At 41.1% G+C, this 22,830-nt stretch overlaps 1 protein-coding gene across 1 annotated transcript; it reads right to left on the minus strand.

Moving 5' to 3' along the window:
- Positions 1–2,184: 2,184 nt before the first annotated feature.
- On the minus strand, positions 2,185–21,926 carry ttll1 (tubulin tyrosine ligase-like family, member 1). Its single transcript, XM_080050882.1, has 10 exons — positions 21,830–21,926; positions 21,595–21,719; positions 20,790–20,998; positions 20,102–20,282; positions 17,656–17,793; positions 17,349–17,457; positions 16,119–16,262; positions 14,953–15,039; positions 13,467–13,630; positions 2,185–3,260 (listed from the first exon to the last, which is right to left on the minus strand). Exons 2-10 carry the CDS (start codon positions 21,705–21,707, stop codon positions 3,131–3,133), a joined length of 1,275 nt encoding a protein of 424 aa, XP_079907008.1. The 5' UTR covers positions 21,708–21,719; positions 21,830–21,926; the 3' UTR covers positions 2,185–3,130.
- Between the last annotated feature and the right edge of the window lie 904 nt (positions 21,927–22,830).

Genomic DNA, 22,830 nt, shown 5'->3' on the forward strand with positions numbered 1-22,830 from the left:
CATATCAGGAAAAAAATGTAATTAAAAAAATAAAATGAAAATAAAAAATAACATTTGAACGGGGGAGGGGGGCACTGGGGTGGCCAGTAAGATTTCAGGGGGGGGGGGGGGGGCGTTTTTATTTTCGCGGGGAGCTTGCACATGCATGCACAAGCATTATTTATTGAAAAAAAAAAAAAACAGGGGGCCCCACACTAGGACTTGAAACGGGCCCCCAGATCGTTAAGGCCGCCCCTGTGATAATGACAGGACTGGACTCAGTCCTACAGTACTAAAGACGACAGGGCAGTCATTTTCAACAATGAACATTGTGTGCACTGCCTCACACACAAACTCTCAGTTCAACCAAGTCCACAAACAAAAATATAACAATTTAAAATAGCGTTTTTCTCTTACTATGCATGTTGCTTTGTGGGACTTACTTTTAGCATGGAGAGAGCTGAAGTGGCGCCGAAGATTTGAAGCCTTGAAATGCGCAAATGACACCTGGCATATAAGGCAGAATGGCCTGCCATAACGTTCAACAAAAAATATGAACTCTCCCACTCTGTTTCGGAGCGAACTTGACACAAATAGTTTACTCACAGAAAACCTCCCTCCAAGCTGAGCGGGCAGTTTTATGTTGCGTCCGCACCAAACGTTTGCGAACGTTATGTTGCGTCCTCAATTAAACATTTGCGAACAGGCATACACATAGGGCCTACACATTAATAAAATAAAAAATGAAATAATAGACAACATGTAAAACGAACGTAAGAGCCGCATGAAACGTTTGCGAACATGCACACATAAGCCCACACAAAAAAAAAGTATAAGAAAAAAAAAAAAAAAAAATTATGATCACATAATTTGATATGAACTGAAGAGCCGCACGAAGCTGGGCAAAGAGCCGCATGCGGCTCGCGAGCCGCGGGTTGGCCACCCCTGCATTACTCATACAGAGAGATCTCAATACTGCAACACAAGCTGTAAAGTCAACCACAATAAAGAAAACTGTGAGAGCATATGGGCTCCCGTCCACCGACTTTGTTATTTGACCACACACACCTCAGGGTTAAATTCATCTCTTGAATTGGTCTAAATTTAGTCTCAATTACAGGAGGAGGATGTGCATGAGATTCAGTTAAATAATACCTATAACTGCATGTGAAGTAACCAGCCACCTTCACCTTCAAGGTCAAAGAATGGTGCAGAGACCTAAGTTTCCTTCCATGGTAACAACGACGTCACCGAGAATATAAAGGTCACTTGACCCTCTTGAGGCTTGACCTCTGATTAAAGGTGAACTATGCAGTTTCAGAAGAGGGGGATTTGTTTACATTTGCAGAGCCTGTAGTTAGTTTACAAAAACATATTTTTCTCATGTGATTCTTAGCATTGAATAATTTTATCATCATGAATAAACAAAATGATTTTGAGGAACCTGGAACCAAACGTAAAACTAGAATATGTTTGTAAAGAAAACTGTGGTCCCAGCTGCTGTAAACAACAACAGCGAAACAGTAACTGTTCAGGAAGCTTTCTAACTTCAAACAGTGTTCCGGTGATCCAATTTTCCTGTGAGGAAAGTTTATTTTTTCAGTTTTGGGAATATACCTTAGAAAATGTTCACTTCTTGGACACACCCAAAGTTACATAGTGCACCTTTAATCTAAAACTCCAAACAGATTATATCCATCATAGACTACAGGGCCCCTTACCACAACAAAGTTGCACCAATTCTATTATTTAAATTGGTTAAATTTGACATGTCAAGATAAGCCAACGTTGAGACCTGTTACATTCAGCAGCTCATTTCCCTTTATCGTAGCAGGGCTGAAACCATATCAACACCTTGATTTAATCACACTTTGGTAACAGGAATGTTTTCTCTGGAACTCTTTTGATGGTTTTACTTTCATGCACTGACAGACGGAAACCTTTATCTTAAGAGTAAATAAAGAGATTATTTTGATAGTCTTGGTCTCATATGGACAAAAGTTTAATGAACTCGGCTCTTTCCAACTTTAATCTCAGTTAGGTGATAAAATATTTGCCCGTTAAAGGTTCGAAAAGCTAAATGTATCAGTTGAAATTTTGTTTTAAAATATCACAGTCCCACAACAAAAAAATACATATATGTATATACTGTAATAATTTTCCGATAATGTTCGGCCTTCCTACTTTAACCTCAGTTCATCAACACAGGCAGATGTTAACTCATCCTTGTGTAAAATAAGCAGCTTGAAGCTAAGAGTGCATACATTCTCAAAACATATCAGTATTTAAGATTGTAAATGTGCAGCAAAAATATGACGTCAGACTGAAAATGCAACATACTGTATCTATTTAACACTTAAGCAAAATTAATGTAATTTAGTACAATAGGGTTCAGCACCGAATACAATCTTAGTATAATATAACCCCCGTCTCCTACATATATGCATTTACAAACAACAAAACATTATTAAATTATTTGGAGGGTTTATAAACATGTAGTACTTTCAATTCTGCCTATCAGTTAATAACATCTTTATACTCTTTGTATTTGTTCTATTCTGCCCTTTGCATACACTGCTCCTTCCACTTAGCACCTGTGTGGTGTCCCCGGGTTTAAGTATCAGGACTCAGTAATCATGCATAGTTCAGACTGTTGTAACACCCCACAGTCTCCTTCTTTTTAAATGTCCTCTCTGAAGGTTCCATCCACTTTCTTCAATTTCAAGTCATCACGTTTTTAGGGGAGCTTTTTCCCTTTGTCTTCACAAGAAGCTTGGGCCGGGGTAAGAACTGCCGTTGGCGCTGAGGCACTGAATGTGATATAGGGCTTTGACCATCAGCCCCCACCGACATAATTTCTACTTTTTCAGTTACTCATTCATTCAAACTGCCACTTAAAACTCTGTCCTTTAAACTATTTAAAATACGACTACATTGTTGAATTTCTCCCCCCCCAACCCTCCAGCAGTACGCTTGTCGCCCCTTGTGCCCTCAAGTCGGTGAAATGCAGAGACAGACAGGGGACTCCGTTTAAAAGGTTGGGCTGAAAAAAAAAAAGTCTGTGTGGCTCTTTTTTTATCCCATCTTCTGCCTCTCTTTTTGGACCCCGTAATATCCAACAGACAGTCATTAGGAGTCAGCCATATCACCCTCACTTCCACGTGGCTGCGGCGGGGCGAACTGCAGCACTACCTTTGGAGCCCTTTGACCCCAGGGACTGACCCGAGCGGCTCCGCAGGTCACGCTCGGCATTCTCACTCTGCGCCTGCTCCTCGTCGTACCTGGTTATACACACACACACACACACACACAGGGAAATCAGACACGCTCAAGAGTCAGGTGGTGGTGAAGAAATGCATGTGGGGAAATTCCTGCCCCCCCTATGTGGACTATGGAGTATGCAAACATAGTGCTTTACTCAAACAATACCCTCCCCTGCCCCTCCCCCCTTGCTAAGCACTCAGCCCACTCTAACCTCACAATGGGGGGGTTGCCTCAACTCACAAGCCAGAACGGGACTGTAGTGGAACAGGAGCATGCCCCTTCGATAGCTCAGTTGGTAGAGCGGAGGACTGTAGTGGATATACCAGGCATCCTTAGGTCGCTGGTTCAAATCCGGCTCGAAGGAGTAACTTTTAAGGGAAGGACCCTTTGCTTACAAGAACAGTTCAGGCAGCATATAGTCGATTGAAATATGCTGTAAATGACTAACTAGGACTAGTTATCTAATCAACATTTGACATATCGGTCTCTGACTTGACTGTATTTCAAATGAGAGCCTTCTATATAAAAAGGTCAAGTTATGATGTTACTAGTTAGTGCTATTTACTAGTGCAGTTAGTGAAAATGTGGCTACTAGTGAACCTGTGTGTCCGCCTTCGATAGCTCAGTTGGTAGAGCGGAGGACTGTAGTAGATATACCAGGCATCCTTAGGTCGCTGGTTCAAATCTGGCTCGAAGGAGTGACATTTTAGCAATGCTGCTAGCATGACTAGGGACGTCAATGTCTGTTACTTCATGAGCAAATATATACCGGACCACTGGTCCCATGAAACTGTTGTTAATGTTACCCTAAAATCCCAGAAAAAAAATAATCTAATTTGTTTGTGATTAAAAGCTGGTTCCACTAAAGATCTCAACAGTAGAACTAGAATCGTAGAACAGAGAGAATATGGGCTTTTATTGCGGATATTGCTTATCTTTTCACAATAACGTGCAGCAGGCTCAGTTGACTCAACCAGAAGAAGAAATTAACAAGAATCATCGATAATTACTGTCTTTATCAGTCGTGCAACACCCATTCTAGTAGCACCAAGTCCTTCCCTTAAAAGCCACTCCTACAAGCCGGATTTGAACCAGCGACCTAAGGATGCCTGGTATTTCCACTACAGTCCTCCGCTCTAACAACTGAGCTATGTCACCTTTGCATTTTACATTGGTGATTGAACCATTGGCATCATGTTTATGAGACGATATAAACATTAAAGATTGAATATTGATAATAATTATCAAAATATCTTTATATGCAGACGATATAATTCTATATATATCAGATCCAGAAAATATCACATTTATATAGAGCAATTTGGAAAATATTCAGGATAAAAGATCAGTTAACAAATCTAAAGCTTGCCCTTTGAACATGACCTCAACAGAAAGGGAGTGTTCTACAAAGAATTAATTTTTTTTTCTTCAAATTTCGGCATATTACTTTTAAATTAATTTAATTTCTTGAACCTATAAACCAAGAAATGTTACAACTGAGCGATCGAAGAGAGTGAAGCCAGTTCACTTGTAGACAGATATGTATTTGCTGTACTAGCTAGCAAATAATATCATAACGTGAGGCATCCATGTGTCCTACATTACTTGGTTAACCTGTCCTAGGTAATCAGTTACAACATACCAATCTACCATATGAAGCCTGAACCACTTCAACATACCAGTTAAAAGCCACTCCTTCGAGCCGGATTTGAACCAGCGACCTAAGGATACCTGGTATTTCCACTACAGTCCTCCGCTCTACCAACTGAGCTATCGAAGGTAGACCAGAGGTGCCAGTTAAATAGAATTCAAATTTTTACTAACTAGCAAATAATCCTGACAAGCAAACAATATGATAACATGACCTTGTTCAAAAAAAGCCACTCGTCTGAAATGCCGTCGAGTCAGAGGGCCATATGTAATGTGTTGATTGGATAACTAGTCTAGACAGTTGAATCTTATACAGAACCGTTTCAATCTACTACCACATGCAGCTTGAACCGTTCTTGTAAGCAGAGGGTCCTTCCCTTAAAAGCTTCTCCTTCGAGCCGGATTTGAACCAGCGACCTAAGGATGTCTGGCACTTCCACTACAGTCCTCCGCTCTACCAACTGAGCTATCGAAGGGTCGCACCCAGCCTGGTTCACCAGTAGACATGATCTTAGTCAATTTACCAGCTACTAAATAATATAACATGACATGGTTCAATAATTCTCATCTGAAATGAGGTCATGTCAGAAACCCATACCTTATGTTAAGCACTTAACCAGTCTTACTTAGTCACTTACAACTGAGCGATCGAAGAGAGTGAAGCCAGTTCACTTGTAGACAGATATGTATTTGCTGTACTAGCTAGCAAATAATATCATAACGTGAGGCATCCATGTGTCCTACATTACTTGGTTAACCTGCCCTAGGTAATCAGTTACAACATACCAATCTACCATATGAAGCCTGAACCACTTCAACATACCAGTTAAAAGCCACTCCTTCGAGCCGGATTTGAACCAGCGACCTAAGGATACCTGGTATTTCCACTACAGTCCTCCGCTCTACCAACTGAGCTATCGAAGGTAGACCAGAGGTGCCAGTTAAATAGAATTCAAATTTTTACTAACTAGCAAATAATCCTGACAAGCAAACAATATGATAACATGACCTTGTTCAAAAAAAGCCACTCGTCTGAAATGCCGTCGAGTCAGAGGGCCATATGTAATGTGTTGATTGGATAACTAGTCTAGACAGTTGAATCTTATACAGAACCGTTTCAATCTACTACCACATGCAGCTTGAACCGTTCTTGTAAGCAGAGGGTCCTTCCCTTAAAAGCTTCTCCTTCGAGCCGGATTTGAACCAGCGACCTAAGGATGTCTGGCATTTCCACTACAGTCCTCCGCTCTACCAACTGAGCTATCGAAGGGTCGCACCCAGCCCGGTTCACCAGTAGACATGATCTTAGTCAATTTACCAGCTACTAAATAATATCATAACATGACATGGTTCAATAATTCTCATCTGAAATGAGGTCATGTCAGAAACCCATACCTTATGTTAAGCACTTAACCAGTCTTACTTAGTCACTTACAACTGAGCGATCGAAGAGAGTGAAGCCAGTTCACTTGTAGACAGATATGTATTTGCTGTACTAGCTAGCAAATAATATCATAACGTGAGGCATCCATGTGTCCTACATTACTTGGTTAACCTGCCCTAGGTAATCAGTTACAACATACCAATCTACCATATGAAGCCTGAACCACTTCAACATACCAGTTAAAAGCCACTCCTTCGAGCCGGATTTGAACCAGCGACCTAAGGATACCTGGTATTTCCACTACAGTCCTCCGCTCTACCAACTGAGCTATCGAAGGTAGACAAGAGGTGCCAGTTAAATAGAATTCAAATTTTTACTAACTAGCAAATAATCCTGACAAGCAAACAATATGATAACATGACCTTGTTCAAAAAAAGCCACTCGTCTGAAATGCCGTCGAGTCAGAGGGCCATATGTAATGTGTTAATTGGATAACTAGTCTAGACAGTTGAATCTTATACAGAACCGTTTCAATCTACTACCACATGCAGCTTGAACCGTTCTTGTAAGCAGAGGGTCCTTCCCTTAAAAGCTTCTCCTTCGAGCCGGATTTGAACCAGCGACCTAAGGATGTCTGGCATTTCCACTACAGTCCTCCGCTCTACCAACTGAGCTATCGAAGGGTCGCACCCAGCCCGGTTCACCAGTAGACATGATCTTAGTCAATTTACCAGCTACTAAATAATATCATAACATGACATGGTTCAATAATTCTCATCTGAAATGAGGTCATGTCAGAAACCCATACCTTATGTTAAGCACTTAACCAGTCTTACTTAGTCACTTACAACTGAGCGATCGAAGAGAGGGAAGCCAGTTCACTTGTAGACAGATATATTTGCTGTACTAGCTAGCAAATAATATCATAACGTGAGGCATCCATGTGTCCTACATTACTTGGTTAACCTGCCCTAGGTAATCAGTTACAACATACCAATCTACCATATGAAGCCTGAACCACTTCAACATACCAGTTAAAAGCCACTCCTTCGAGCCGGATTTGAACCAGCGACCTAAGGATACCTGGTATTTCCACTACAGTCCTCCGCTCTACCAACTGAGCTATCGAAGGTAGACCAGAGGTGCCAGTTAAATAGAATTCAAATTTTTACTAACTAGCAAATAATCCTGACAAGCAAACAATATGATAACATGACCTTGTTCAAAAAAAGCCACTCGTCTGAAATGCCGTCGAGTCAGAGGGCCATATGTAATGTGTTGATTGGATAACTAGTCTAGACAGTTGAATCTTATACAGAACCGTTTCAATCTACTACCACATGCAGCTTGAACCGTTCTTGTAAGCAGAGGGTCCTTCCCTTAAAAGCTTCTCCTTCGAGCCGGATTTGAACCAGCGACCTAAGGATGTCTGGCATTTCCACTACAGTCCTGCGCTCTACCAACTGAGCTATCGAAGGGTCGCACCCAGCCCGGTTCACCAGTAGACATGATCTTAGTCAATTTACCAGCTACTAAATAATATCATAACATGACATGGTTCAATAATTCTCATCTGAAATGAGGTCATGTCAGAAACCCATACCTTATGTTAAGCACTTAACCAGTCTTACTTAGTCACTTACAACTGAGCGATCGAAGAGAGTGAAGCCAGTTCACTTGTAGAAAGATATGTATTTGCTGTACTAGCTAGCAAATAATATCATAACGTGAGGCATCCATGTGTCCTACATTACTTGGTTAACCTGCCCTAGGTAATCAGTTACAACATACCAATCTACCATATGAAGCCTGAACCACTTCAACATACCAGTTAAAAGCCACTCCTTCGAGCCGGATTTGAACCAGCGACCTAAGGATACCTGGTATTTCCACTACAGTCCTCCGCTCTACCAACTGAGCTATCGAAGGTAGACCAGAGGTGCCAGTTAAATAGAATTCAAATTTTTACTAACTAGCAAATAATCCTGACAAGCAAACAATATGATAACATGACCTTGTTCAAAAAAAGCCACTCGTCTGAAATGCCGTCGAGTCAGAGGGCCATATGTAATGTGTTGATTGGATAACTAGTCTAGACAGTTGAATCTTATACAGAACCGTTTCAATCTACTACCACATGCAGCTTGAACCGTTCTTGTAAGCAGAGGGTCCTTCCCTTAAAAGCTTCTCCTTCGAGCCGGATTTGAACCAGCGACCTAAGGATGTCTGGCATTTCCACTACAGTCCTCCGCTCTACCAACTGAGCTATCGAAGGGTCGCACCCAGCCCGGTTCACCAGTAGACATGATCTTAGTCAATTTACCAGCTACTAAATAATATCATAACATGACATGGTTCAATAATTCTCATCTGAAATGAGGTCATGTCAGAAACCCATACCTTATGTTAAGCACTTAACCAGTCTTACTTAGTCACTTACAACTGAGCGATCGAAGAGAGTGAAGCCAGTTCACTTGTAGACAGATATGTATTTGCTGTACTAGCTAGCAAATAATATCATAACGTGAGGCATCCATGTGTCCTACATTACTTGGTTAACCTGCCCTAGGTAATCAGTTACAACATACCAATCTACCATATGAAGCCTGAACCACTTCAACATACCAGTTAAAAGCCACTCCTTCGAGCCGGATTTGAACCAGCGACCTAAGGATACCTGGTATTTCCACTACAGTCCTCCGCTCTACCAACTGAGCTATCGAAGGTAGACCAGAGGTGCCAGTTAAATAGAATTCAAATTTTTACTAACTAGCAAATAATCCTGACAAGCAAACAATATGATAACATGACCTTGTTCAAAAAAAGCCACTCGTCTGAAATGCCGTCGAGTCAGAGGGCCATATGTAATGTGTTGATTGGATAACTAGTCTAGACAGTTGAATCTTATACAGAACCGTTTCAATCTACTACCACATGCAGCTTGAACCGTTCTTGTAAGCAGAGGGTCCTTCCCTTAAAAGCTTCTCCTTCGAGCCGGATTTGAACCAGCGACCTAAGGATGTCTGGCATTTCCACTACAGTCCTCCGCTCTACCAACTGAGCTATCGAAGGGTCGCACCCAGCCTGGTTCACCAGTAGACATGATCTTAGTCAATTTACCAGCTACTAAATAATATCATAACATGACATGGTTCAATAATTCTCATCTGAAATGAGGTCATGTCAGAAACCCATACCTTATGTTAAGCACTTAACCAGTCTTACTTAGTCACTTACAACTGAGCGATCGAAGAGAGTGAAGCCAGTTCACTTGTAGACAGATATGTATTTGCTGTACTAGCTAGCAAATAATATCATAACGTGAGGCATCCATGTGTCCTACATTACTTGGTTAACCTGCCCTAGGTAATCAGTTACAACATACCAATCTACCATATGAAGCCTGAACCACTTCAACATACCAGTTAAAAGCCACTCCTTCGAGCCGGATTTGAACCAGCGACCTAAGGATACCTGGTATTTCCACTACAGTCCTCCGCTCTACCAACTGAGCTATCGAAGGTAGACCAGAGGTGCCAGTTAAATAGAATTCAAATTTTTACTAACTAGCAAATAATCCTGACAAGCAAACAATATGATAACATGACCTTGTTCAAAAAAAGCCACTCGTCTGAAATGCCGTCGAGTCAGAGGGCCATATGTAATGTGTTGATTGGATAACTAGTCTAGACAGTTGAATCTTATACAGAACCGTTTCAATCTACTACCACATGCAGCTTGAACCGTTCTTGTAAGCAGAGGGTCCTTCCCTTAAAAGCTTCTCCTTCGAGCCGGATTTGAACCAGCGACCTAAGGATGTCTGGCATTTCCACTACAGTCCTGCGCTCTACCAACTGAGCTATCGAAGGGTCGCACCCAGCCCGGTTCACCAGTAGACATGATCTTAGTCAATTTACCAGCTACTAAATAATATCATAACATGACATGGTTCAATAATTCTCATCTGAAATGAGGTCATGTCAGAAACCCATACCTTATGTTAAGCACTTAACCAGTCTTACTTAGTCACTTACAACTGAGCGATCGAAGAGAGTGAAGCCAGTTCACTTGTAGAAAGATATGTATTTGCTGTACTAGCTAGCAAATAATATCATAACGTGAGGCATCCATGTGTCCTACATTACTTGGTTAACCTGCCCTAGGTAATCAGTTACAACATACCAATCTACCATATGAAGCCTGAACCACTTCAACATACCAGTTAAAAGCCACTCCTTCGAGCCGGATTTGAACCAGCGACCTAAGGATACCTGGTATTTCCACTACAGTCCTCCGCTCTACCAACTGAGCTATCGAAGGTAGACCAGAGGTGCCAGTTAAATAGAATTCAAATTTTTACTAACTAGCAAATAATCCTGACAAGCAAACAATATGATAACATGACCTTGTTCAAAAAAAGCCACTCGTCTGAAATGCCGTCGAGTCAGAGGGCCATATGTAATGTGTTGATTGGATAACTAGTCTAGACAGTTGAATCTTATACAGAACCGTTTCAATCTACTACCACATGCAGCTTGAACCGTTCTTGTAAGCAGAGGGTCCTTCCCTTAAAAGCTTCTCCTTCGAGCCGGATTTGAACCAGCGACCTAAGGATGTCTGGCATTTCCACTACAGTCCTCCGCTCTACCAACTGAGCTATCGAAGGGTCGCACCCAGCCCGGTTCACCAGTAGACATGATCTTAGTCAATTTACCAGCTACTAAATAATATCATAACATGACATGGTTCAATAATTCTCATCTGAAATGAGGTCATGTCAGAAACCCATACCTTATGTTAAGCACTTAACCAGTCTTACTTAGTCACTTACAACTGAGCGATCGAAGAGAGTGAAGCCAGTTCACTTGTAGACAGATATGTATTTGCTGTACTAGCTAGCAAATAATATCATAACGTGAGGCATCCATGTGTCCTACATTACTTGGTTAACCTGCCCTAGGTAATCAGTTACAACATACCAATCTACCATATGAAGCCTGAACCACTTCAACATACCAGTTAAAAGCCACTCCTTCGAGCCGGATTTGAACCAGCGACCTAAGGATACCTGGTATTTCCACTACAGTCCTCCGCTCTACCAACTGAGCTATCGAAGGTAGACCAGAGGTGCCAGTTAAATAGAATTCAAATTTTTACTAACTAGCAAATAATCCTGACAAGCAAACAATATGATAACATGACCTTGTTCAAAAAAAGCCACTCGTCTGAAATGCCGTCGAGTCAGAGGGCCATATGTAATGTGTTGATTGGATAACTAGTCTAGACAGTTGAATCTTATACAGAACCGTTTCAATCTACTACCACATGCAGCTTGAACCGTTCTTGTAAGCAGAGGGTCCTTCCCTTAAAAGCTTCTCCTTCGAGCCGGATTTGAACCAGCGACCTAAGGATGTCTGGCATTTCCACTACAGTCCTCCGCTCTACCAACTGAGCTATCGAAGGGTCGCACCCAGCCTGGTTCACCAGTAGACATGATCTTAGTCAATTTACCAGCTACTAAATAATATCATAACATGACATGGTTCAATAATTCTCATCTGAAATGAGGTCATGTCAGAAACCCATACCTTATGTTAAGCACTTAACCAGTCTTACTTAGTCACTTACAACTGAGCGATCGAAGAGAGTGAAGCCAGTTCACTTGTAGACAGATATGTATTTGCTGTACTAGCTAGCAAATAATATCATAACGTGAGGCATCCATGTGTCCTACATTACTTGGTTAACCTGCCCTAGGTAATCAGTTACAACATACCAATCTACCATATGAAGCCTGAACCACTTCAACATACCAGTTAAAAGCCACTCCTTCGAGCCGGATTTGAACCAGCGACCTAAGGATACCTGGTATTTCCACTACAGTCCTCCGCTCTACCAACTGAGCTATCGAAGGTAGACCAGAGGTGCCAGTTAAATAGAATTCAAATTTTTACTAACTAGCAAATAATCCTGACAAGCAAACAATATGATAACATGACCTTGTTCAAAAAAAGCCACTCGTCTGAAATGCCGTCGAGTCAGAGGGCCATATGTAATGTGTTGATTGGATAACTAGTCTAGACAGTTGAATCTTATACAGAACCGTTTCAATCTACTACCACATGCAGCTTGAACCGTTCTTGTAAGCAGAGGGTCCTTCCCTTAAAAGCTTCTCCTTCGAGCCGGATTTGAACCAGCGACCTAAGGATGTCTGGCATTTCCACTACAGTCCTCCGCTCTACCAACTGAGCTATCGAAGGGTCGCACCCAGCCCGGTTCACCAGTAGACATGATCTTAGTCAATTTACCAGCTACTAAATAATATCATAACATGACATGGTTCAATAATTCTCATCTGAAATGAGGTCATGTCAGAAACCCATACCTTATGTTAAGCACTTAACCAGTCTTACTTAGTCACTTACAACTGAGCGATCGAAGAGAGTGAAGCCAGTTCACTTGTAGACAGATATGTATTTGCTGTACTAGCTAGCAAATAATATCATAACGTGAGGCATCCATGTGTCCTACATTACTTGGTTAACCTGCCCTAGGTAATCAGTTACAACATACCAATCTACCATATGAAGCCTGAACCACTTCAACATACCAGTTAAAAGCCACTCCTTCGAGCCGGATTTGAACCAGCGACCTAAGGATACCTGGTATTTCCACTACAGTCCTCCGCTCTACCAACTGAGCTATCGAAGGTAGACCAGAGGTGCCAGTTAAATAGAATTCAAATTTTTACTAACTAGCAAATAATCCTGACAAGCAAACAATATGATAACATGACCTTGTTCAAAAAAAGCCACTCGTCTGAAATGCCGTCGAGTCAGAGGGCCATATGTAATGTGTTGATTGGATAACTAGTCTAGACAGTTGAATCTTATACAGAACCGTTTCAATCTACTACCACATGCAGCTTGAACCGTTCTTGTAAGCAGAGGGTCCTTCCCTTAAAAGCTTCTCCTTCGAGCCGGATTTGAACCAGCGACCTAAGGATGTCTGGCATTTCCACTACAGTCCTCCGCTCTACCAACTGAGCTATCGAAGGGCTTCAGGAAATCTAAAAATAGACATCTATGGGAGCTTAGCAGAAGGCTATTTTTAGCATCTGCGCGACCCCCCCCCCCCCCCCCTCTCCCAAGCTTGTCTGATTTGACAGATGTATTTGAACGTCACTCACAGGATTTGGTAGTTGCCCATTGCCTCTCTGGGCGGGCTGCGGTTCCAGCGGCAGTCTGGGATGTCCCCGTTGGGTGTGACGATGTTGAGTGTGTCGTTGATGAGGTTGTACTTCAGGATGCGGTCGTTGGCTGTGCTGGAGGTCAGCGAGGGAGAGGCGTTGACCTGAGCAGACAAAAGAGACACTAGCATTGGTAAGAGAAGGGCTGTTTTTGCAGACGGGACGATCACGTATTGTGGGCCGGGCATGAGAACATTGTTAATTTTCCTCCTGTGTCCACATATAAGCCTTTATCACTTTATCAGGCAGGAAGTGGCTGCTAATGTGTGATGACACATGGAAAACTTACATGAGTAGCCACAGAGAAAGATTATATTAACACCCATACACACACAAAAGTTGACTTATGTGACTTTTGGGGACTTTGGACAACCCTAACCCTAAACATTGACCCAAAAATCTTTTACCAATTGGGGATTTGTGCCCATTGCAAAAGCCGCCCCCAAAAAAACTGGTCTTAAGTCTGTGTCACCGAAAGGAACCTACGTCAGGCTCTCTCTCTCTCTCTCTCTCTCACACACACACACACACACACACACACACACACACACACACACACATTTTCTTCACTTGCGAGAACATTACATAGACTTACATTTATTTCCTGGAGACTTGCCCTAACTATAGACACTCCTTCGCTAACCCTTACCCTAATCTTAACCTAAACCTAAGTCTACCATTACCTTCAGTTTCCACCCTAAAATGTCATTATTGCGTTAAGGGTACTTCCATTTTGTCCCCAAAAGGAAGATACGTCCCCACAATATAACTGTGTAAACAGATAATGTCCCCAGAACTTGAGTAATACCAGCACACACGCTCTCACACTCACACACACACACACACAATAATAGACAGAGCAAAGAGTTCCTGATTAGTTTTGTGAAATGCTTTTTTTCTGTGCCTCGATGAGGACCGTTTATGCCCTAGAATCAACTTTGTCGCTCAAAATAGATCAAGATCGGTGCCTGTTAACATAAATAATCCAAATTTAGCCTGGAAATCCAGCAACTCATTGTACATCTGTCAAAATGAATGCGGCAAAGCATGACACCGACATAAGTAGCACAATATTAGAATTTAAAATAATTATTTATTAGCCTGTATATACTCAGGAATAAAATAAATTTAATCAATGTGTTTCAGCTCTGCACTGGATTGGTTACAGACACGCCTTCAGCACACATTTGAATACCGAGAGGAGCACACACAAAGCTCAACCTCCAGGGCATTTAAACAGTCATGGGAATGGAAGGTGGATTCCCTGTGTAAGCATGTTAAGAGTATTAAGGCTTGGCGAAATAAGCAGCTGTAGTAAATGAAACCTTCAAGTATGAGAAGTTTTAAGTGTGTGTGTGTGTGTGTGTGTGTGTGTGTGTGTGTGTGTGTGTTTAGCAACAACAACTCCTCCTGTTGGATTACTCACCTCGATGAGCCAGGGCTTGAGCTTGTCATCAATAATGATGTCATACCCGTAACACTCAAAACAGTGTTTGTCGTTGTTCATCACGGGCTGGGAGAGAGAAAAAAAATACTCAATAAGGCAGAGTCGACTTGACCTATGTCATGATATGTGATATCGTGAGTTGTTTTTTAATGCGACAGACAGTGATTCAGCAGGAAATGGTGTCAGCTTATATATTTAAAAAAAAAACTACCAGTACAACTATTAGTACACAAAGCTTCCTGTGTGGTAAGGTAGTAGGCTTAGCAGAAAAAAGGAAGTGTGCGCATATACCACCACGTACAGGTGGGTCAACAGCTGTGTGTGTGTTGAGAGTGCAGGCAGCGGAAAGCCCAATACTAAAAACAGCATTCCAGCAGGAACAATGTAAAAACACAGTCCCCTGAGGCTTCAACGTGTGTGGTAGAGTAGGGGTGTTGTGTTGTCTGTATGTAGCCGTAGCACTAGAGACGTGAAAGGGTCAGCGAGCAGTGAGAGTATTTCTATCTCAAGCTACTCACTAATTCTTCTTCACATTAGACATATTGTCATTCCATCTGGGCTTGGTTAATTATTAACAGCATATTTCAGAAGCGTACAGTTTGTATCTAGAGCATGTTGTAGAGCCGTATGCAGTCTAAACAATCCTGTGTATAGAAAAGCTTCTCCTTCGAGCCGGATTTGAACCAGCGACCTAAGGATTCCTGGCATTTCCACTACAGTCCTCCGCTCTACCAACTGAGCTATCGAAGGGAGACGACAGCCACAGGAAAAAAAGGCGACCAAGGCATTCTAACTGGAGAACGCGTGCGTGACAGGGAAGCTGATTTTCCACATGCCACAATCCCCTTCTAGATGTGTTTATGTATTGGAGGAAAAAGATCTTATCTATTATCTGATCTATCTTCTGGGGTAGTAATAAACAAATAATTAATTTTTTTTTGTTGACAAAAACTAAGCAAAACACCACCACCTCTGTAACTACCATTGCTACTTAACAAAGAGTCCCTTCTTTTCCATTACAGGCACTTACTTAGCTTGTGATACGTGGTTTCATTTGGTCGAACTGCCTACAAATCTTGTCATTCTGTCACAAAATAGTCACATATTTTTTGGGAGTAGAAAAATTATTTGTATGGTCAACTTACAGCCACAGCCTTGAGTGACTGCACCACAATCCAGTGGATCTGGTCAAACAGTCGGCCCGTCACCTCCTTGCCCCTGGTGCTCTCTAGGTACAAACGGAGGTTACTGACCGTCCACTTGCCTCCATGGACGTGGTTGTAGTCATCCTGCATTGAAGGTACACATTCTGACTAGATATTGACTTCTTTTGAAACTTTTCTTTTTCTAACATTGGGAGTTCTGTTGTAAAAAAAAAAAGCTGTAGAGATCAGCCTTGAGTGGAACATTATCACCGGAAATTCGTCAGTCTTAGATAAAGTAAGCCTCATGAGAACCCCCAACTTTAAAAGGTGCTACGAGGAACTTTTAAATATTTCTGTAACAGTCTAATTTTTCCTCTGGTGATCATAAATTACATGCAAACGAGACCATCAGTGCATATAATGCTATTTTTATATCGTTTTTCTTAATGCCTTTGTCATGGGTACGCTCACGAGTAGGCCTTTCACACCGCCGCAAAATCGGAGCTAGTTCTGGGCTTGTTCGGAGTTAGAGCCAGTGTTTTGGTTTCACACCGCCAGAGAGCCTGCTCCGGGCCGTAAAAACCGGGGGAACTCATACCCCAGGATTGAGCAGGGTTTGATAAGAACTGCTTGCGCGAACGGTTGGGGGAGGGATTATCCTGACCAACCAGAGCAACTCAAACCTCATGCCCGCCATATTTAAAAACACCGCTACTACGAGACGTAAACATAACATAATTACCGAACGTAGCAATCAAATTGACCGGCGAGAATACGCTGTATGGGTCCTGTTTGCTTAAGAAAGCAAAGCGAGAGCCAACAAGTGTAAAAATAAGACGTATTCGCCGCTGTTGTTGTGCTTAAAGCTAGCGGTAGCTTTAGCGTTAGCCACAAGAGCAGCGGCGTCGGGTGACGTACACACACGTTTACAGTGACGTCATGACGTTGCTCTCTTGCCGGCTCCATGGCTGTCTCCGGTCGATGTGAAACCAACCGGTTCATAACTGGGATAAGGCTGTAACCAGTTTTGAACTGACCCCAACACCAGCCTGGAACTGACTCTTGGTTCATTTTGGTGTGAAAGGCCTACAAGGGACTACAGCTGGCATAGTAAAACACTACCGCTTTTGTCCAATGGGGGTGCGAGAATTATCACAAACTGAAAGTTCCACGGAGCACCTTTAAGCAATAGCCCTTTAATATTGAAAATAACTCCATTACATGACTTACCCCATGTTTCTGGATGGCCACATTAGTGAGGTGGACGAACATGTTGTCCAGTTCACTGGTGCTGGGCGTGTATTTGACTGTACAGAACCTGCAGAAGCCAAGCTTGTACCTGACGATCAAACCACAGAGAGAGTTCATTCAAACCATCTTTTCATTATCGATTCAGCTGCCTGCTATTTTTACCTTAATAATTGATTCATTAGACATTTACAGTGCATAACAAACCAACCATTTTATATTAGTTAATTCATTACCACTAGATGCCACTTGTACTCAGCTACAACAACATTGTAAATGTAGGGCTTACATGTAGCATTTCAGGGGCCGATAAGTGGTCACCAGAACGTAAAGACGCAGGTCAAACTTCTTGCCTCCTATCAGCAGAGGGTTGTCGATGTACAGGGAGATGACGTAGGCCTCCTTCCCACTGGCTGCTGCTACAAACCTGCGGGCGAAAAGGCAAGAAGTCCAACGTCACACAAACCAACTGACCAAATCCATATTTAAAGGTGCAGTGTGTAGAATTCATAGGCATTTTTTCAGAACAGACTTGGTAGAAATGGAATATAAAGTTCATAAGTGTGTTTTGAATAATGTATAATCGCTTTAAAATAAAAGTTGTTTTTTCTTTTATTTACTTAGAAATAAGAGCGGGGCTTGCCAACATGGAGTCCGCCATTTGCACTGCAATGATTCTACAGTAGCACAGAATAGAAAAACTTAACGGCCAAATGCATTTTTATAGTGTGTGTCCGCCGGAAATGCACCTCTTGTTAGACGGAGAAGAAATACTATAGTAAAATAACTGAATACATCTTCACCTCATCAATTGATATTGTGGAAAGACTTAAGGCACCTAAAAGGCCACTGTAACTTATGTAAAGTCACCAAACGGGAGTCGTTTGCGAGGAAGTTTCACCACAAGATGATGTGAAAATACTCCTTTAATACACATGTTGCACTGTAAATCCTTACAAGTAACTAGGGCTAGATTCTAGGTTCTAAGGAGCAGTATGTGACTGTTAACTAGTAATGACACACCAAGACTGAGAGGTAAGTTTGAACTTCAGTTCATTTATGTAGCAAAAAAAATGGTAAATCCATACATCAATCAAAAATACACATTTCGGCATAACCATGAAACCAGAATCAATGTCAAAAAAAAAAGAAAAGTATTCCCCTTATTAGTTCGGGTTTTATTTAGACCTAATTAGGTAAATAAAGTCTTTCCAACTTGCACCTTTAAGTTGCTATTTGGTTCACTACTGTCTCTTTTAGTTATTTGTTTCCTATTTAATTTCCTAATTTTAAGCTGTCATTTTATCTTATTGGTGCTTAGTTGAGATTTTTGTACTATTTTGTATTTACTTTAAACACCAAATATTCACATTTCTCAAAAGTAAAACCCAATAAACAAAAATAAATGCAAATAAAATAAAGCACAGCTCAGTGCATCAAGTTAAAAAAAAAAGAAACTACACCAGCATTATCTGTGATCCATGCACTTGAATTTCGAACACTATCTAATCAGTCCTTTTGTTAAATCCTTTCCTTTCCTTGAAGCTTCACTGCATGTCGCAGCTACTTTTGGAAAGTTATTTTGTCCTACCGAACTCTGTCTTTTATCCAAGAAACAGTAGCGTTGTCCTGCAGCGGGAAGTGCAGTGCTACAACTTGTAATATGATATCTTCCTAATGGTAGCTCGCCATCTTCTTTCTTCGGTTCAGTTCCACCAAACGATCTCCTCCTCATAAAAAACCCGGCCTGTATTATAACAGGCAATATAAAAAAAAATTCCTTTAGTTCACATGCATTATACCGAAATTAAGAACTGTGTAAAACATACATATTCAATACAAGTTACTCTGTAAACCACGGCGGACCGCACCTAAAATGGCGGCGCCGTTAACTTTCATTTAACTTGACCATGCTTAGCCTCGTGTTGCTTACTGTAAACTAAAACACTCAGTAGCCTCTACAAATTAAAAGAATTACATTCCCATTGTTTAGCTAACAAGTACATAAATCATTAACACACTGGTATATCATTTAATAAAAGTTAAATGAAAAATGAAAATGAAATTTTACACGGTTTAACTCACCGAGTCCTCCAACGAATAACACAAGAGTCCCGTGGCATAGAAAAAAAAAGTAACAGAATCCTCCAAAAGAACGATAAAAAAGATATCCAAAATACTCCAAAAAGAAGGTGAAGAGTGAGGCTTAATGCTCTTAAAACCTTACTTTGCTTTCGCTTTTATCTATTCTCTTTTAATTCTAATTTTCTCCTCTTTTACTCCGTTTTCTGTCTCTGTCTCGCTGGTATATTTTCCGTAGCAAGCTGACTATCGTTCTCGTTCCTCTCTCTCTTCCGCTCGCTCGCTCACTCACTAGTGACGCTACACCGTTCTGATTGGTTGTTCACGGCTGCACTCGCTAAAAGAGTATTACACCAATTATATTATCACAAAAGTACAATATAACAACAATAAAGGTTTTTTACATTATAGTCATGTTTTTAAATTGTATTAACTTAATACAACTAAGCTATATTAGATTCCCACAATACAGTTATTATTGTGTTTAACCTTTTATTTGTTTAGGTCAGTTAACCTGGGTTACACACACTTGATCTTTAACGGTTTGGGATGTTTTCCTGAAATCATATTATACTGACAGATATGAATAAGAATTCTTCCCTGATTGAGTTGGGAAAGTGTTTGCATGCTGTGTCTGTGTCATGCTGACTCACGTGGAGGTGCGGCTGTCTCTGGACCACTTCTTGATCTGGGACAGCTTGTTGATGAGGAAGATGCCTTTGCCCTGGGCCTTCCCACATGGCTTCATGATCCAAGTGCTGGACGGGTTCTTGCGATACTCCTCCACGAAGAGATTATAATCCGCAGGGAGCATGAACGTCACCGGGACAAAATCTGGAACAGAAACACACAAGAGCATAGGTAGGCCTATTTAAACATGGGCCGCGTTCCAATTATGATACTTTCTGCTATTTAGTATGGTAGGAAAAAGATTTAGGATGTCTTAATTCTTGTGGTCAGATTTAGTATACTTAAAAAATCTCGTACGGATGCCTACTACATATGGCGGAGATTTTTAGTGTTGAAATCAACATGCTATTCGGGCGATTCTGACCCACAATCCAGTGAGCACTGGACATGGCGTCACATCGACGGAGCCTCTGTATGAAAACAACCAGGGATGAGACGGATATAAAAGCGAGAGGCAAGATCAAGGCGCGATGTTACGATGAAATAAATAAGTAAAAGTATGTTCCAATCGTGTGCCTAATGCATGCTAACTAGATTATTGTATGGTCAGATGTAGTATGTAGAATGGAAAAAAGCAAGAGTTTGCGATTTGGAAAGCAGGGATAATCAGGACAGCTTGTGTTTGTATTTTTAGAAACTATAGAAAAATACCTAAATAAATGTATTTGCCGTTCTCGTCCTTCTCGGCCAGTGGACTGCTCTCCTTCTCCAGGTCCTTGCGGTAGCGCTTGATGTTCTTGATCATCAGGTCCTTGCGGGTCAGCTCGTAGTGGTTGGGGAAGTGGTTGACCATCTGCTCGTCTGACAGGCGGTAGCCCGTGTCCACGCTGAACACATTCCGGATGGTCTGGATGCTCATCCTATGCGCATGGACAAAATAAAAACCTGCATTAAGGCCATCTCAAGAGAACGGAGCCTCCAAATGAGCTGAGTGATGTAATTATTACTCATTATTTTACATACGCTTATTAAATAAAATACATTTTAAAAAGAGATGGCTTAAGAGTGAGTCCTCTTCTTAACCTTACAGATGGTTTATCCAAAGTCGGAAAAATTGTGCAATATTATTATTAATTTTAATTTAATTAGATTAGAGAAACGTCCAAAGATTTTGTCTTGTGATCCTTTTGGAGTTAGCTGGACTAAATGACATAAATGTATGCTATACACTGTATAAAGTATGTAAAACTAGCCCCATCTCAACAATCTACAATAGTAAGATGCTTCTTAGGCACAAAGCATTAGTAATAATCAAAAAAAACATTTGATTTTTTCTAAAATCTTTTGACACATTTAAATTGAGTATTTTATACAATTTGGTATTGGCCCTTTAATAGCAGAGAATATGGCAATACTATTCCACTGTTTCCTGCCTATTTTTGGTTCAATGCATGAAAACAGCTTCTTCCAATTACTGAAGCTTATAGGGTGTGTGATGTGTGATGGAAAAACCTACCAGTAGAAATTCCAGTCCTCGCTCTCGGTGACAGGAACCCATTCCCTCTTCTCAAAGTTGTTGATGAGCACCGATTTCTCAATATCTGTCACCCACTTCACCTTACCGGCCATGGCGCCTCCCCACTAGGGATGGGGCAATACAAAAAAACAACAGCAGGTTAAACAGATAATAAGAAAAAAATAGCATGGATAGAAAAGATGCATGCAGCCCGCAACCATGCACAGTCACCTACCTGCAAATCAATGTCAGGAAACAGCCAGTCATCAGACTCGGCTAACCGGGGCTGGGCTCAGCTAGCGGGATGCTGCAGAGGCTGGGGCTGGGCGGACATCACCCCCCTTCACTGATGCAATGCAATATCACCACCACCAGCCGCCGGTTACACCCATAGCGGAACACAGCAGCTTATATTGACGAGCATTATTGATCAGCTGCAGTTATACAAAAAGGAACTGCCTCCCAAGTGGCCACCTTGGCGGGTTTTATAGCTTACCTGACGAGCTAGATTTATTGAACTAGGCGTCGTGAAGCTGGACTAGGCTACCACCGCGGATAAACTACTCTTCAAAATAAAAGTACCGGTAACTCAAACGAAACAATATAATTTAATATATATCTACAGTAAGCGTACTATGCGAGTAATAACAATTTTTATGGAGTTTTTTAAAGAAATGTCAGAAGAACATTACACGACGCCGTTGGGTTTTGGGTTTGGTTCTTCCGGTCTCATTACCTAGCAACGGGGGACGCGGTGATGTCACTGCAGGGCGTCATTACCACAGCGCACCACCAGGGGTCAGTGTTGGACTGCTCAACTTCAAACAGGACTTGACATTACAGACACATAAATATACATTTCTATAAACTAATTAGAAATCTGTTGATTAAATTACTATTAAAAGATAATTTCAATAAAATAATTAAAAAGCAGTTCATTAATATAAAAGTTTTTTAATTAGATTGTTATCATATGTTAAAAATCATAGGTTAAAATGTAAAAATTACATGCTTTCTGTTAATACACATTATAAACCTTTCAGATTTTATTTAAATTATTATTATTATTAATTCAAATTTTACTTAATTAATTTGATTTAATCGGAATATGTATACCAATTGCACCATTTTATAATATATAAAAAAGTAAAAGAGGAGAGTACTTAGATGTTGCATATGCTAAGAAATAAAATACAATACAATGCACAATAGCGTGCATGTACATAGCAGATGTGC

The sequence above is a fragment of the Ammodytes marinus genome (assembly GCF_949987685.1).
Source record: "Ammodytes marinus genome assembly, chromosome: 22".
Lineage (NCBI taxonomy): Eukaryota > Metazoa > Chordata > Actinopteri > Uranoscopiformes > Ammodytidae > Ammodytes > Ammodytes marinus.